The 16678-nt window shown below is 43.4% G+C and overlaps 2 protein-coding genes across 5 annotated transcripts in view; one reads left to right on the top strand and one right to left on the bottom strand.

Moving 5' to 3' along the window:
- LOC310749103 (myosin-11) overlaps positions 1-16678 on the bottom strand; it is a 1537435-nt gene that overhangs the window by 1100472 nt on the left and 420285 nt on the right. The gene's annotated exons all lie outside the window — the stretch shown is intronic.
- Positions 5107-16678, top strand: part of CIITA (class II major histocompatibility complex transactivator) — a 51565-nt gene continuing 39993 nt past the window's right edge. Inside the window, exon 1 of one of the 4 annotated variants that reach the window (XM_083585579.1) lies at positions 5107-5494. In XM_083585579.1, coding sequence (XP_083441705.1) covers positions 5185-5494 — 310 coding nt within the window. In that variant the 5' untranslated portion in view covers positions 5107-5184. Of the gene's footprint in view, positions 5495-15638; positions 15894-16187; positions 16330-16678 lie in introns of those variants that run through there. The other 3 variants (XM_083585580.1, XM_083585582.1, XM_083585581.1) reach the window with 3 other exon arrangements.

The following is a 16678-nucleotide window of genomic DNA, read 5'->3' as shown; positions in this document are numbered from 1 at the left end:
TAGTGCAGGATAGTGCACGGAGCCTGCGTGCGCCCAAGCCACCATGTCTTTCCCAGGAGAGACACGTGGCTCAGGTGCGCTGCAGGCCCTGCGGTCAGCGCTGCCCACCATTTTGTCACCCCCATCAGTGGGGACACCCGGAGCGGCAATGACCTGGGAGAGTCTCTGGCAGTGCTGTGCACCAAAAGTCTCTTAAGTTCAAAGAGAGAGAGAGAGAGAAGGTGTGGGAGGGAGAGAGCTTAACTTAACATTTGCTAGAGCTTGAAATCAGATATTCTGCTCCTAAGGTTAGGAATGGGTGAATCTGCAGGGCATAGTCCAACCACCATATAAGGTAAAAAGGTAAAGGTAAAAGGTAAAGGACCCCTGGACGGTTAAGTCCAGCCAAAGGCGACTACGGGGCTGCAGCGTTCATCTCGCTTTCAGGCTGAGGGAGCCGGCATTTGTCCACAGACAGCTTTCCGGGTCATGTGGCCAGCAAGACTAAACCACTTCTGGCTCAACTGGACACCATGACGGAAACCAGAGCACACAGAAATGCCGTTTACCTTCCTGCCACAGTGGTACCTATTTATTTACTTGCGCTGGTGTGCTTTTGAACTGCTAGGTTGGCAGGAGCAGGGACTGAGCAACGGGAGCTCACCTTGTTGCGGGGATTCAAACCACCGACCTTCTGATCGTCAAGCCCTAGAGGCTCAGTGGCTTAGACCACAGCGCCGCCTGCATCCATATAATAGGGTTTCCCAACATCCAGAATTTCCTGGACATAGCCAGGATCCGGCCGTCGGAAACAGTGTAACGTCTGGGAAAACCCCATGTCAGAAGTGTAGAATTTGGTGGATTTTCTTCAAAGATTTTGCAAAAAAAAAAAAAGCTCAACCACCTTTGGGTCTGGATTTTCACTTTTTGAAATATGGCAACCCTACTATGTAAGCTTTCTGCTAGCAAATCAGGATGAATGCTGAATAAACAGGTCATCTGTGGGAGCCCCTATATTTTATATTGCATTACATTAAGGGGGAGGGTCGTGGCTCAGTGGTGGAGCATCTGCCTTGCACACAGAAGGTTCCAGGTTCAATCCCTGGCGTCTCCAGGCAGGGCTGGGAGAGACACGCTGCCCGAAACCCTGGAGAGATGCTGCCAGTCAGTGTAGACAATGCTGAGCTGGATGGATCAGTAGTCCAGCTCAGTCTGAGGCGGCTTCCTGTGTTCATATGTTCATGCTGATGTATTCATGCTGCTTGTTGACACCAGGCCCCCAAAAGAGCGTACCAGGAAGAAGAAACAAATGTTTATTCTCCAACATTTCTCTAATTGAAATAGGGACGTATAATAATAATAATAATAATAATAATAATAATAATAATAATAATAATAAATTATTATTATTTATACCCCCGAAAAAAATATCTGGTTAGGTTAACAAGCCACTCATGGGCGGCTCCCAACAGAATATTAAAAACAAAATAAAACAGCAAACATTAAAAACTTCCCTAAACAAGGTTGCCTTCAGATGTCTTCTAAAAGTCAGATAGTTCTTTATCTCCTTGACATCTGATGGGAGGGCACCACCACCGAGAAGGCCCTCTGCCTGGTTCCCTGTAGCTCCACTTCTCACAGTAAGGGAACCACCAGAAGGTCCTCGGAGCTGGACCTCAGTGTCTGGGCTGAACGATGGGGGTGGAGACACTTTCAGGTATACTGGAAAAACCAGGATATTCCGGGATCAAATCAGAAACCAGGACAGCTTCTGTAAATCTGGGATTGTCCCGGGAAAATAGGGACCCTTGGAAGGTCTGGACAAATAGGTAACAAATAGTCAAACCAGTCCAAAACTAGCCATTGCCCTTGATGATTTAATTTCAGAAAGACAGGCTTGCTCCTAAATCAGGCTCACTGCTATGCTGGACAGAGTGCAGCAATTTTCCAATGAGTCTCCCTGTGCAGAGAATCTGGTTGTTAGTTACTCAAGCGTACACAAACCCACATTTCACAAAAATAACTTCACTGTTCTTTAAGGGAGGGAGGGAATAATAGCTGAGCTGCCCCCGCCCACTAGCTTGTTTCGGTTTTTAAAAGGTCTTTTTGCTTTCTGATTATTTGCAAGATCTGTTCGCTTACAATCATAGAATTGTAGAGTTGGAAGGAACCACAAGAGTCATCTAGTCGAACCCTCTGCAATGCAGGAATGTTTTGCCTAATCTTTTGCTTGAACACACAACCCTTAGATTATAAATCTCGTTCATTACTGACTGAGCAACCCACAGGGCTTCTTGCTCTTGACATATTTTAATCGCTGACCTCTGAAGCCGAAACTTGTCTTCAGTGTTTATCCAAGCGGTTGCCGTGCCAGTGCTAACCTGTTGATCTGGGAGGGAAGCGTTTTGTAGAAAACAGAGTGAAAAAATCACGTGACTTCTGAGAACTCAGGCCCATTGTCTAACAGAAGGCAATATACAGTTGGCAAAAGGAAATCTTTTTGGCAACCTCCCAGTTTCAGAAAGCTTAAGAAGTTAACCATGTCAAAGTTGCCTCTGAGCAAGGAAGGAGGAGGGAGTCCATTAATTTTGCATTGGAAGCTGAACCTATTAAATTTGCATCTCCTGAAACAGTATGAGAACCAAAACATAGCCGTTGTATGCATACCCTCCAACATTTCTCCGATAAAAATAGGGACGTCCTATTCAATGATGATAATATTAATAATAATTTCATTTTTTATGCCCCGCCAGTCGGGCCAGGATCGGTGCAATATGCTCAAAACTTCTTGCCCCGTGAGGAAGCTGGCTACCGAATTCTGCACCAGTGAAGCTTCTGAACCACCTTCACAGACAGCCCAATGTATAACACATTGCAGTAATCTATCCTAGAGGGTACCAGAGCATAGGCAGAAGTTTTCGAGCAGAATTCAAAGTGTTGCTGCTGACCTTTAAAGCCCTAAAGGTCAGTAGGCTCTGTAGACCAGAAGGTGTGTTTCCACCCCCATCATTCAGCCCGGACACTGAGGTCCAGCGCCGAGGGCCTTCTGGCAGTTCCCTCACTGCAAGAAGTGAGGTTACAGGGAACCAGGCAGAGGGCCTTCTCTTTTTTTAAAAGATATTTTTTATTAACCGGCCAATCAAATCAAATCAAATCACATCACATAAATTCCGAATTACAAAGCCAAATTTTAAATTTTGTTGAGGGGACCCATATTTCAAGATCCGAAGGGGGATTCTGATCATCTTCTTGCTACTGCGTTAATGTCCAAATCAGTCCAAACAAAGTTCATAATTCTATCCAGTCTTATCTTGCTGTTTCCACATCACCTCTTGTTCATATATTTTCTCTTTTTTCTTTATGATCTCTTCTGATAGTCTCCTTAAGCCAATAAACACCAATAATAATCCTGTGTGAATTTTTCCGTTCTTCCAATCCTCAAATCGAGATGGTTTCCATATATCATCGCCTTCATAGATAACAGCGCTCTTTCCATCATTAATTACAGAACTGTCATTCTTAAGTCCCACTGAGGAGTTTCACCCACAATATAAAAACAGCTCTATTTCTCTATTTCTCCTCCCAGACTTAAGTCCTTCGACAGAACTTCCCAATATGGCGACGGCACTTTTAACTGCGTTATTCCAAAGCCCGTATACATTCCACGCTCTTCTCAAAACATGCTTTGATTCGAAAGTTTATCTCCACACAGCCTTAAATCCACAGCTTAAGTCCTTAAAACGACATTTCTGACTTGTGGGGGGGGGGTTCTTGTTTAATCACATATAATAAAGAAAGTAAGGTTTTTTTCCCCTCCCCCATCAGTCCCTTTGCCATACCGAGTCTTGGCGTATCTTCTCGTGATTTATACTTGCTCCTTCGACTCTTCTTGTTTTATCAGAGATCTCTTCTGTTAGCAGTCTTTACTCCCCCTTCTTCCTTGAAATATGTGCATTCGCTTCATCCAAATTGTTTCTTTTGAAGTTCTTGCAGCTAGTGGCGTGGATCAGAGACGGCGTCCAGGAGCGCCGAAATCCCACAGGAGGGCATTGTGCCTAGTGCCCCCATCCCCACAAATTCGGGGGTGGTATAGGGCACAGCAGGCAAGGGCAGTCCCACCCCACAATCCGGGGGGGTAGGGAGGCTATTTACTCCCATCACAGCCTCCAAATTACCTCGTGTGGGTCGGAGAGATGTTATTGTCAGCCATCTTCTGATGCGCCCCCTAGTGGCCCCTCGGCAGAGGGCCTTCTCAGTAGTGGTGACTGCCCTGTGGAACACCCGCAAGGCGCAGCTTCACAGGTGAGGCCAACTGGTAACCCACAGCACCTGGTGGCAAGAGCCGGGAAGGGATATAAGGTCAGCATTTCCCTTTGGCTCTTTGCCACAGCAACACGTTTCCTGCCTTGCTGCATTTGGCTCCTTGACCCCTTGCTTCCTGACCCTTGGACCCTTGACTTCATGACTCCTTGCTTCTTGATCCTCAGAGCCTTGACTTCGTGACTCCTTGCTTCCTGACCCTTGGACCACTGGCTTCTTGACTCCTGGCTTCTGGACCCCCGTTCCTGCTCCCACCCCGCCATCTTGCCCTCGGTCCCGACGTCCCCAGCCAGGACTTTGATCGCCCATGAACCGGACCATGACACATGGCTTCTTCCCCCAAAGAATCCTGGAAGTGTAGTCCATTAAGGGAGTGCTGAGAGTTGTTTGGTGAGACCCCTGTTCCCTTCCCAGAGTGGCTTAGGAATCAATCCCTCTTCCCAGGGGATGCGTGGAATTGTAGCTTGGATAGGGGGCCTCCCTACGACTCTCAGCATCCTTAAGAAACTATGGCTCCCATAATTCTTTGGGGGGTTACTATGACTCTGAATGTGGCCTAAATGTGGTTCCAGCACACCATAGATATTGGCAGTTTTGTTTGCAACAGCTTTCTTCCATGGTCTGTGGTCTTCTCATGAGCATCTGCTTGGTCACTGTGAGACCAGGATGGAGAACCAGATGGACCCTGAATTCTTCTTCATAGGTGCCACACATGGTTTGAAGATATTTCTTGCTGTGCTAGCATTAAATCAAAACATTGTGGTTAGATTTAGTTGGTAGTCACATTCATAACTTCAATTGAATGAGGAAATGCACTTGCAAGAGTCCTGAGAAACTGTTGCTACAACTCTTTTTCACTTCAACTTTTTACGTGTTTTCTTTTACATGCATACATGTGTCAATAATCCGGAGTCTGTCTCAAATCCTCTTCACACCGTTGACGTCCCCGGCATGGATCTCTTTGGGAAGATCTTGCCAGGGGTCAGAGGAATCATCTGTGATGCGTCTTCCACCCAGATTCAGGCACTTTTAGACCTCATGTTGGAAGGAGGAGTCATATCCAAGGAATACTACCAGACGTTGCTCCACGAAAGGGACAGAGAGGATCTAGCAAGGAAGATTTCGTTGACCTTGGTGGAAAAATCGGCCATGCAATTGAGCCAACATGGTGCAGCATCAGCTAGAAGCATGAGTAGTAAGTTTACTTTTTCTTCCTTTATCATACACTTGCTCAACATTTTCAGCGCAGAAATTCTGCCGTCCATCCGTTCTCAGTTCTGCGAGTGATGGGATGCACTGTGTGTCTTATTTATCAATGGACAGTCCTCTATTCCAAAGGCATTTCTGGGCAAAGGAGCCTTTCATTTTAAGGGCTACCCAGTCCAGTAAAGGAAAATGACCAAATACTTAGCAGGCTGTCACATGGATGATGGAGCAAGCTTGTCTTCGGCTGCTCCAGAGGGTAGGATTCTGCAGGAATTTCATTTCCTGGCATGTAGGACACTTGAATGAGTCTTTTCTGAATACACTCTCTTGCACGATGTAACTTAATCTGCAAGTATTTGGTTCTTTGCTTGCAACTCTGAGTTCAGCAAAGCCAAACAGGATCTATTGTCTTGATACACCTGTATAGGACATTTCACAGAAACTCTGATGTCCTGAAACAGTTGCATCAACCATTCACAATCCATGAGTGAAAATGACAGGGCATTGAGTTCTGCTTCACAGGAACGTAGGCTTACTGTCGTCTGCTTTTTGCACAGCCAATCAGTGGTTGTACATGTAGCACACTCCAGAAGTGCTGGTACCATCCGTGGTGTCACTTCCAAAACTAGCATCTGCAAAGATTTCAAGACATCCAGTCTTCTGACTTGTGAACCTCAGTCTGTAGTGCAAAGTCCCCTTCAAATAGTGGGCTATGCGCTTCAAAGCTTTCCAATCCTGAACAGTAGGACTGTTGGCATGTCTGCACCAATGGATTCAAATGACAAAAAGGGGATTGCAGGGAAAAACATTAGGAAGATGTTCCTGGTGATAAAAGCCATTTGACAGTGGAATGTGGATTCCTTCGGAAGGTGGTGGACTGTCCTCCATTGAAGGTTTTTAAACAAAGGTCAGATGGCCATCTGCCCAGGATTCTTTCATTGTGAGCCCTGCATTGCAATGAATCAGAATAGAGAACTCTTAGGGGTTTATGACCCTAAGAAGAGAGAGCAGGGACTTTGAGGTTGCACATCAATGTTTAGCACCTGGAGAGCAGATGCAGAAGGCAATAGGGGTGGCTGAATCTATCAATTTCCCTCAGTTTCTCCTTTTCCCAATCCTAAATTCAGTTCTCTCCATTTCCGCATTAGGTTACGATTTACTGATTTTTAAAGTTCTCTTTAAAATTCATCAACGGATCCCTCCTGATCCACGCAAGTCTGTGTTCAGATTTCGCCTGCACCGTCCACATTTTTGCAAAGCAATCTTCTCCCGCTTTTCACAAATAGATGTGTTTTGTACGCATTTTACCTGAGCATCACGTGCATTTCCTTTGAGCTTGTTTGGCACTGCGGCATTTGGAGAAGTCCGGATGCCGGGGGTTGGGCTGTGTTTTGGTTCCTGTATTGTTTTAGAAAGCGAAGATTAGGGGCAGTTTGCCTTCAGATCCAAACTGAATCAGATCACTTCCCCATCCCTTGCAGGCATGACCCCTTTAGCCAGCAGTGATCTGGGCACAGAGTTGGGTGCTTCAGGGGCATCAGATATGAAACCACGTCTGGGTCAGGGCTCAGAGGTGGCTGCAGAAGATGGGAAGATGTTGTGCCTGAGGCAGTTGAGCTACAACTCCCAGAGGAACCTCCTAGACCAGGTGTCAGCAAACCTTTTCAGCAGGGGGCCAGTCCACTTTCCCTGGGACCTTGTGGGGGGCTGGACAATATTGGGGGGAATGAACAAATTCCTATGCCCCACAAATAACCCAGAGATGCATTTTAAATAAAAGGACACATTCTACTCATGTGAAAACACGCTGATTCCCAGACCGTCTGCAGGCTGGATTGAGAAGGCGATTGGGCTGGATCTGGCCCCCAGGCCTTAGTTTGCCCACCCATGTCCTAGACCACCTTCTTCTTCTTTGGCGATCCCTCATAGCCGAGAAAGATTGTCTTCCATAAACACGGTTTTAACAATAAGTCCGTAAGGACCATGGAGGCCAGTTCTGGACCCACACGTCCTTCCACAGTGGGGACATTAGGACCGCAATGGTCAGAGCTTGGAGAATAAGATTCATGGAGGAGAGGGCTATTGGTGGCTACTAGTCATGATGGCTATGCTTCAGCTCCACAGCTGCAGGCAGCAATGCTTCTGAATACCAGTAATAATAATAATAATAATAATAATAATAATAATAATAATAATAATAATTAATAATAATTTATTATTTATACCCCGCCCATCTGGCCGAGTTTCCCCAGCCACTCTGGGCGGCTCCCAATCGAGTGTTAAAAACAATACATAATTAAGTATTAAAAACTTCCCTAAACAGGGCTGCCTTCAGATGTCTTTTAAAGATAAGATAACTGCTTATTTCCTTCACATCTGAAGGGAGGGTGTTCCACGGGGCGGGTGCCAGTTACAACAAACCACAAAAATAACGTTCTGAGTTGGGTGTTAAGCTGGATACCAGATCCACCTCATCTCTAGAACCAGGTAGTGTTAGAAATTAATCAAAGCTTCTTATTCTTGGACTAGCCAGGATAGCCTGAGGGTGATTGGCAGGGTGATAATAATAATAATAATAATAATAATAATAATAATAATAATAATAATTTTTATTTATACACAACACAAAATCAAACAATTAGTTTAAAATACAATTTGATTCACATTTAAAATCAAAATAAAATTAAGTGGGAACCTGCGAATCATAACCGTAGGGGTAGGGAATTAAAAGTTCACCAGGCCCGGCCACTCGTGCTGGTCCCATATGGGCCGACAGAAAGAGTCATGGAGGCCACTTACATAAAGGGTCCCATAGAAATTATGGGCCATTAAGGGGCATGGTGCAAGACTGCAAATGGGTAGGGGCCCCCTCCTCAAGAAATAAAGCCAGAGTTTAGAATAGGGAGTTTTAGAGGGGTTAATGTGACTTAGAAGTGAAGCAGCAAGCTGGAGAGAGAGTCGAACAGAGTCTCAGAGGCAATGTTTGATTTCTGCTTTGAATCAAAGCCTGTGGCTTTGGGAGAAACCAGACCGTATTGCGGTGTTCAGAATGCTATGGAAACCCTCCATCGTAGGCTCAGGTTGCAAATAGATGTGTAAATAAGCCAAATATCCTAAAGACATCACAAGCTCCGCTGTGCCTCATTCCCAAAAGGAAACGCGAACCCTGGCGGGCAGGTGTGGAAGATTCCTGGTCCTGAATGAGGTAACTGTGCCCCTAAAGGAACAAGTGCACAACCTGGGAGTCATTTTGGACTCACAGCTGTCCATGGAGTCGCAGGTTAATTCTGCTTCCAAGGTGGCTGTCTACCAGCTCTATCTGGTATGCTTGCTGAGACCCTACCTGCCTGCGCACTGTCTCGCCAGAGTGGTGCATGCTCTGGTTATCTCCTGCTTGGACTACTGCAACACACTCTACCTTTGACTCGGAAACTGCAACTAATCCAGAATGCAGCAGCCAGACTAGTGACTGAGAGTGGCCACCGGGACCATATCACACCGATCCTGAAAGACCTACATTGGCTCCCAGGACGTTTCCAAGCACAATTCAAAGTGTTGGTGCTGACCTTTAAAGCTCTAAACGGCCTGACTTCCGGTTAGCGCCAGCGCTTAATGGCGGATCTCACCCGGAGCTCCGGGAGAGATCTGCTTCGCGGGTTCGGGTCCTGTCAGCTACGGCGAAGCGGGGACCCTCAAAAATCACAAGCGCGTTGCCTGTGAACCGGAGACTCGGCGGGCACCTTTGCGCCCCCCCCCGACGCTGTGAAATAGCCTTTTTAAAGGCTGCGGAGCAGCGGAGGGGTTTTGGAGCGGTGCTGAGAGTCGTCTTCACCCAGCCTGCGAAGCGAAGCCGCGTCGCCATTAGCGGAGAGCGCTGATTTCTTCCGGTGAAATTGGATTAAAAGAACAACTACCCGTGAGTAGGATTGACCGCTAAAATATAATTGGACACTAAAAGTAAAGAAATTGGGCACCGAGACGGATAAGCACTAAAAAGGAAGTCTGCTTTCCGTTCTGTAGCAAGATCAAAGCGAAAGACACTCTAGCTGTAACTGCTTGAGAGGAAATTTGTGGGAATTAAGAAATCCACCACCAAAGCAAAGAACTCCCTCCCCGAAGGCAGGAGGGGGGGAAGAAGATTTTAAAGTGTTTCCCTGCCAATTTAAAAGAACTGAGTTAAGTACCGCTGCTCTTATACCTGGGATCGGACTGCCGGAGAAAAGGAACCGGCTAAGGACTGTTGCTATAAGAAGGCTAAAAAGTATCTTTAATTGACTTTGGCTACTCCCAACTTGAAACATTTATTTTGTTGCATTGTAAAGTTACTTACAGGACATTATTGATTGGGATCCCCTAGAAAGAGGAAAGAATAACTGGAAGGGACTAGGAAAACTTTTGTTTATTTTTTGAAGAGTGTGGGACTATTTTGAGAAGTAAAGAATTGACTCTACGCCCTCTAGAGGACTTACAAATTGTTTCAGCAACAAGTGGAGTTTAAAATCTGAGAACTTTTGTTTGATAGATCAAGAGTGTGGGAATGACCTTGACTAAAAGACTTTGTTATGGCAGATGGTAAAGAGAAAGGGGATCCACAAGAAACAACCTTGAGATCTGGCAGACAATACAAAATTGACCCTTTCATGCAAAGAAGGGCTTCTGTAACAGGAGCCTCTGGAACTACAGTTGTCGCAAAGTCAAAAGTGAAAGCAATGTCTACAGAAGAATCATTTGCTAAGGTACTGGAGAAGATAAATGACTCTTTGGAGGAACTAAAAAAGCAAGGCGCAGAGACTAAACTACAAGTTGCCGAAACTAAAGTACAAGTTGCTGAAACAAATAAAAAAATTGAAGAAATCTCTGGGAAAATTGACTTAAATACAAAAAGTATAACTGACCTTGGGAACAAAGTGAACTCAAATGCAGAATCAATTGGGAAATTATTGGAAGATTCATCTACAACACGAAAGATAGCCGAGGAAGCTAAGGAAATTGCAACTGCTGCAGAGGAAAAATTTCCACCAGTTTACAAGAAACTGGATGAGTATGAGCTGGCACTCTCTATGCAGGATATGCAACGTAAGGAGAGGAATTTAAGGATTAGACTTGTGCCGGAAAAGGAAGGAGATAACCTGGTGGACTATTTGACAAAAGAATTTTTTGATTTTTGGAAGCAGGAGTTGGAGAAAGAAGATTTTAAGATAGAAAGTGCATTTAGATTGGGAACAAGGCAGAAGAAGAATCGACCCAGAGATTGTCTTATAACTCTAAGATCAAAGGAGGAGCGAGACAAAATATTGAACCTGCATTACCAAACAACCCTTCGAATCGAAGATTTTCATATTGAGATCTTCAAAGACATTCCTAAGAGTATTTTGGACGCAAGAGGACACTATAAGGACCTGGTGATATTGCTGAAAAGGAACTACATACCATTCAGGTGGGAGTTTCCCCAAGGCTTGTCTTTTAAATACAAGGGGAAGAAGAGAAGAATAAAGACTGTGAGTGATAAAGACAAGTTCCTGGGAGAACACGAAGAAGACCTACAGAAAGAGACATTTCCAGGACAAGGGCATCCGTCACTGGACACGGACACGGCACCACCGACAGACGAGGAACAAAAACAGGGAGCTGTAGGAGGAAGGAGTAAATAACCCCATCATGGCTCTGCAACTTCTAACCTGGAATTGTAACGGTTTGAACATTCCCAGAAAGAGAAAAAATATATTTCACGCCTTAAAGAAAGACCAATTGGACTTGATTTGTCTACAAGAGACTCATGTGACAAGAGCACACAGAAAATTATTAATAAACAAAAGATTGGGACAGGAATTTATATCTTCAGACAGAGTAAAAAAGAGAGGAGTGGTGATCTATGCAAAAGAAAAGTTGCAACCGAAACAAATTTTTTAAGATGATCAAGGAAGATATTTGGCAATTGAAATTCAATCTCAAGGAGAGAAGTACTTGATAGTGGGAATCTATGCACCAAATGAAGGGAAAGCTGAATTTTTTAAGAAGTTGCATGAAATTTTGATGGACCATATGGATTACAACTTAATTTTGATGGGAGATATGAATGGAGTAGTTTCAACAAATATGGACAAAGCACAAAGACAGGTAATAACAAAAGATGGAAGACTACCAAAGACTTTTTTTGAAATGACTGACAATATGGACTTGATTGACATTTGGAGAACAAAACACCCATTAGAAAGAGAGGGAACCTTCTTTTCTGAAGCCAAAATGACATGGACAAGGATTGACCAAATTTGGGTGACTAGCAGTATGGCGCCGAACATAAAGAAAGTAGAAATCTGCCCAAAAACTTTCTCCGACCACAATGCAGTAAAGATGGTGATGAGGCAAACAACAACTGGTTCCTTCAGATGGAGAATGAATGACACCTTATTCAGAGATGAGGAGATTTGCAAGAAGGCCCAAAAAACTTTGAAAGACTACTTTGAAATCAATTTAAGGTCTAAAGTAGAAAAAAGAATAGTATGGGACGCAAGCAAAGCCGTGATGAGAGGGTTTTTGATTCAGCAAAATACATTAAAGAAAAGAAAGCAAAATGAGAGGAAGGAGAGAATTTTGGAAAAGATAAAAGAAGGGGAAAAACAATTAAGATCGAAGCCAAAATCCCAAGAGATTTTAAGAGAAATTAAATTCCATCAAACACAATATATGGAACTGATGAATCAAGAATTAGAGTGGAAAATTAAACAAATGAGACAAAAGACTTTTGAATCTGCTGATAAATGTGGTAAGTTATTGGCTTGGCAAATAAAGAAGAGACAAAAACTCAACACGGTAACAAATTTAGAGGTGGAAGGAAAGAATATAAGCAACCCAGCGGAAATTAGGAACTGTTTTCAGAACTACTTTAGACAACTCTACACACAAGGGCCGCAGAATGAGATGGATATACAACAATTCCTCGAGAAAAATGGGCTGAAAAAGGTTTCGCAGGAAAGCAAAACAATTTTAAATCAGGAGATATCAGCACAAGAAATAGAAGATGCCATTCAAGGCATGACGTTGGGCAAATCCCCCGGGCCGGATGGACTGACTTCTAAATATTATAAAGTTTTGAAGGAAGGACTGATACAGCCTCTGAAGGAAGTCTGTAATGAGATTATGGAGGGGAGAAGGGCACCTGATACGTGGAGGGAGGCCTATATCACACTTATACCAAAGACAGAGACTGAAAAGACTCAACTTAAAAACTACCGACCCATCTCGTTATTGAATGTGGATTATAAAATCTTTGCTGATATTTTAGCAAAGAGACTGAAAAGAGTTTTGATGGAGGAGACTCATGGGGACCAAGCGGGCTTTCTCCCGAAAAGGCATTTGTCGGACAATGTAAGGAATATAATTGACATTTTGGAAAAGTTGGAAGTGAATATAAACACTAAGGCGGTTTTGATTTTTGTGGACGCCGAGAAAGCCTTTGATAATATTTCTTGGAGTTTTATGTTGAAGAACCTCCGGGGGATGGGGGTAGGCCAAGGGTTTGAGAATGGTATAGGTGCAATATACTCTGAACAGAAAGCGAAACTAATTGTAAATAATGTGGTTACAGAAGAGTTCAAGATTGAAAAAGGGACACGTCAGGGGTGCCCTATCTCCCCACTACTTTTTATATCGGTCCTGGAGGTTTTGCTTAATATGATTAGGAGGGACCAGTTGGTTAAAGGGATTCAGGTCGGAGCTAAACAATATAAATTGAGAGCATTTGCAGATGATTTAGTACTTACATTGCAAGAGCCAGAAGCTAGCACGAAAAGAGTTTTGGAAATAATTCAAGAGTTTGGTCAAATGGCAGGATTTAAATTGAATAAGTCAAAGACAAAGGTTTTGGAGAAAAACTTGACACAGGTAGAAAAAGAAAGGTTTCAGAACGAGACAGGGTTGACTGTGGTTAAAAAAGTGAAATACTTGGGTATAAATATGACAGCTAAAAATGTGAATCTGTTTAAAGACAATTATGAAAAAACTTGGAGAGAAGTGAAAAAAGATTTGGAGATTTGGTCCAATTTAAAGCTTTCCTTGTTAGGCCGAATTGCAGTTATAAAAATGAATGTATTGCCAAGAATGTTGTTTTTGTTCCAAGCATTGCAAATAATGGATAAAATGGATTGTTTCAAGAAGTGGCAAAAAGACATATCTAAATTTGTCTGGCAGGGCAAAAAGCCCAGAATTAAATTTAAGATATTAACGGATTCAAAGGAAAGAGTGGGGTTTGCCCTGCCAGACTTTAAATTGTACTATGAAGCGGCAGCTTTCTGCTGGCTGAAAGAATGGCTGCTTCTTGAAAACACAGACATTTTGGATTTGGAAGGTTTTAACAATATTTTTGGGTGGCATGCATATTTGTGGTATGACAAGGTTAAAGCACATAAAAGTTTTAAAAACCATATTGTCAGAAAAGCACTATTAAATGTCTGGGTTAGATATAAAGACTTGCTGGAAAATAAAACTCCAAGGTGGCTGTCGCCAATGGAAGCTAAGGCAGTCAAAAAGTTAAATATGGAGTCCAAGTGGCCAAGATACTGGGAAATTTTGGAAAAGGAAGGGGACAAACTGAGATTGCAGAGCTTTGAGAAATTAAAAGGGAAGGTGAGAGATTGGTTGCACTATCATCAAATAAATGAAGCGTTTAAACTGGACAGTAAAATTGGCTTCCAGGTGGAAAAATCAAAATTGGAGATAGAACTGTTAGAACCCAGTACTAAGAACTTGTCAAAAATGTACAATTTGCTGCTGAAATGGAATACACAAGATGAAACGGTTAAATCAGCCATGATTAAATGGGCTCAGGACATTGGTCATAATATTTTGTTTGCTGATTGGGAAAAGTTGTGGACCACCGGGATGAAATTTACGGCATGTAATGCCTTAAGAGAAAATATTATGAAAATGATATATAGGTGGTACATAACCCCAGTCAAGCTTGCAAAGATTTACCATTTGCCTGACAATAAATGTTGGAAATGTAAAGAAACTGAAGGTACATTTTTTCATCTTTGGTGGACTTGCCCGAAGATTAAGGCATTCTGGGAAATGATCTATAATGAACTTAAAAAGGTATTTAAATATACTTTCTCCAAGAAACCAGAGGCCTTTCTCTTGGGTATTGTCGGCCAAGGGGTATTAAAGACGGATATAACTTTCTTTATGTATGCTACAACAGCAGCTAGAATACTCATTGCGAAGTACTGGAAGACGCAAGAGCTACCCACACTGGAAGAATGGCAGATGAAGGTGATAGACTATATGGGCCTGGCAGAAATGACGAGCAGAATCCGAAACCAGGGAAGAGAAGCAGCGCAAGAAGAATGGAAAAAATTCAAGGACTATTTAAAGAAATATTACAAAGTTAATGAAAGTTAGAATGATGTTGGACTGGAAAGTAAATGGTTACTATTAGCAATGGTTAAGACAAGGAGAATAAGGAAGATTAGTTTAAATCTAAATTAAAATAAGGGAAGATTTGCTGAGTAATTGATAAGAATTTGGAATACAGAAAAGGGAGGCATGAGGAAGTCGGGGAAGAAAGGTACAAGAAATTAGGATATGAAATGGTACATGTTTTTTGTTTTGTTTTTGTCTTTGTATGTTTATGTATGTTATGTTTATATGGAAAAAATTCTTGAATAAAAATATTTAAAAAAAAAATTAAAAAAAAAATAAAGCTCTAAACGGCCTGTATATCTGAAAGAGCGTCTCCACCCCCATTGTTCAGCCCAGACACTGAGGTCCAGCTCCGAGGGCCTTCTGGCAGTTCCCTCACTGCGAGAAGTGAGGTTACAGGGAACCAGGCAGAGGACCTTCTCGGTAGTGGTGCCCGCCCTGTGGAATGCCCTCCCATCAGATTTCAAGGAGATAAAAGAACTTTCTGACTTTTAGAAGGCATCTGAAGGCAGCCCTGTTTAAGGAAGTTTTTAATGTTTGATGTATTATGTGTTTTAGTTTGCTGGAAGCTGCTTAGAGTGACTGGGGAAAACCAGTCAGATGGGTGGTACATAAAGAATAAGAATAAGAATTATTATTATTCCATCACTTGGAGGTAGGGGTGGTATGCAGCAATAATAATTAGTCATTCTGTTGGAGTTAATGTGGGAGTGTACCGCAGGCTTCCCGAACACAGTATGGCAAGATAAATTTGGATCACAAGCATCAAAATAGGACCGAAAGTGAAAATGAAGCACACTCCTGCCTACTTTCACTTCTGCTCTCATGAGCTGCATGTTGCATGGACGGTGAACAGAAGGTCTCATGTGGTGGTCTCTTTTTATTCCTGGGGTGGGACTGAGGCTGAGGTTTCGTGTGCTGTCTTGACATTCAAGGGGGGAGAGTGGAGCAGAGGGCTCTCCCAGCGTCCGGTAAGTTTCTGGCTTTGCAAGGTCTCCTTGCAGGAAGGACTCTGGGTTTGTTTATTTCTTTTGCAGCCAGGCAGATTAGGAAACTAAACGGGGCTGCCTTCAAAGTTGTGCAACAGGTGGCATATTTAATGTGTGCAGCAGGGAGGAGGATGTTTCCTGCTCTTGACCGATGGTGCCAGAATAAAAGGGGATTTCCTATTTTGTCCCCTTTCCGGGATTTCCCCAGTATTGTGATGGTCAGTCCCAAACTCCCCACTTCTGGGTTGTGCAGAGAGAGAGAGAGAGAGGGAGGGAGGGAGGGAGAGGGATCAGAGAGATCACTTTAATTAGTTCCTCTTCTGTTACACGACTGAGCTGCTGCTTGAGCATCTCAGTTGTAAAACCTGCACCTTGCAGATTTTCGGAATGGGACCATTTGACAGTCAGCTTCTCCAAGGTCAGTTTTCTTCCTCTTTCTCATCCTCTCCACATGGTTTTCTTTCTCAAGAGCATCGCCTCCTTTTCTCCTCCTGTTCCCTGCTTTGCCTACTGGAAAATCTTTGGGTGCAGGCAGTGCTTCTCATGGTTTGGGGGTTGGTTGGTTTTTCGCTGCCTCCTCTAGGAAAGTCTATTTGAGCCACAGTAGATCCAAACAGCTGTTACTTTGCTTTCTTGTCCTCACCTGGGAAATTGCTCTTTATTTCGCACCCAGAGGCACGGTGGTCTTATTATGTGGTTTGCTAGATTTGTCTTTGTTCCGGGCCGCCAGGTAGGGGCTCAGTGCTGCGATCCTGTTGCTCAGATAC

The sequence above is a fragment of the Podarcis filfolensis genome (genome assembly GCF_964270895.1).
Source record: "Podarcis filfolensis genome assembly, chromosome: 14".
NCBI classification, from domain to species: domain Eukaryota; kingdom Metazoa; phylum Chordata; class Lepidosauria; order Squamata; family Lacertidae; genus Podarcis; species Podarcis filfolensis.
The sequence above is the reverse complement of the archived record's forward strand: the minus strand, read 5'-3'. Positions and strand labels throughout refer to the sequence as shown.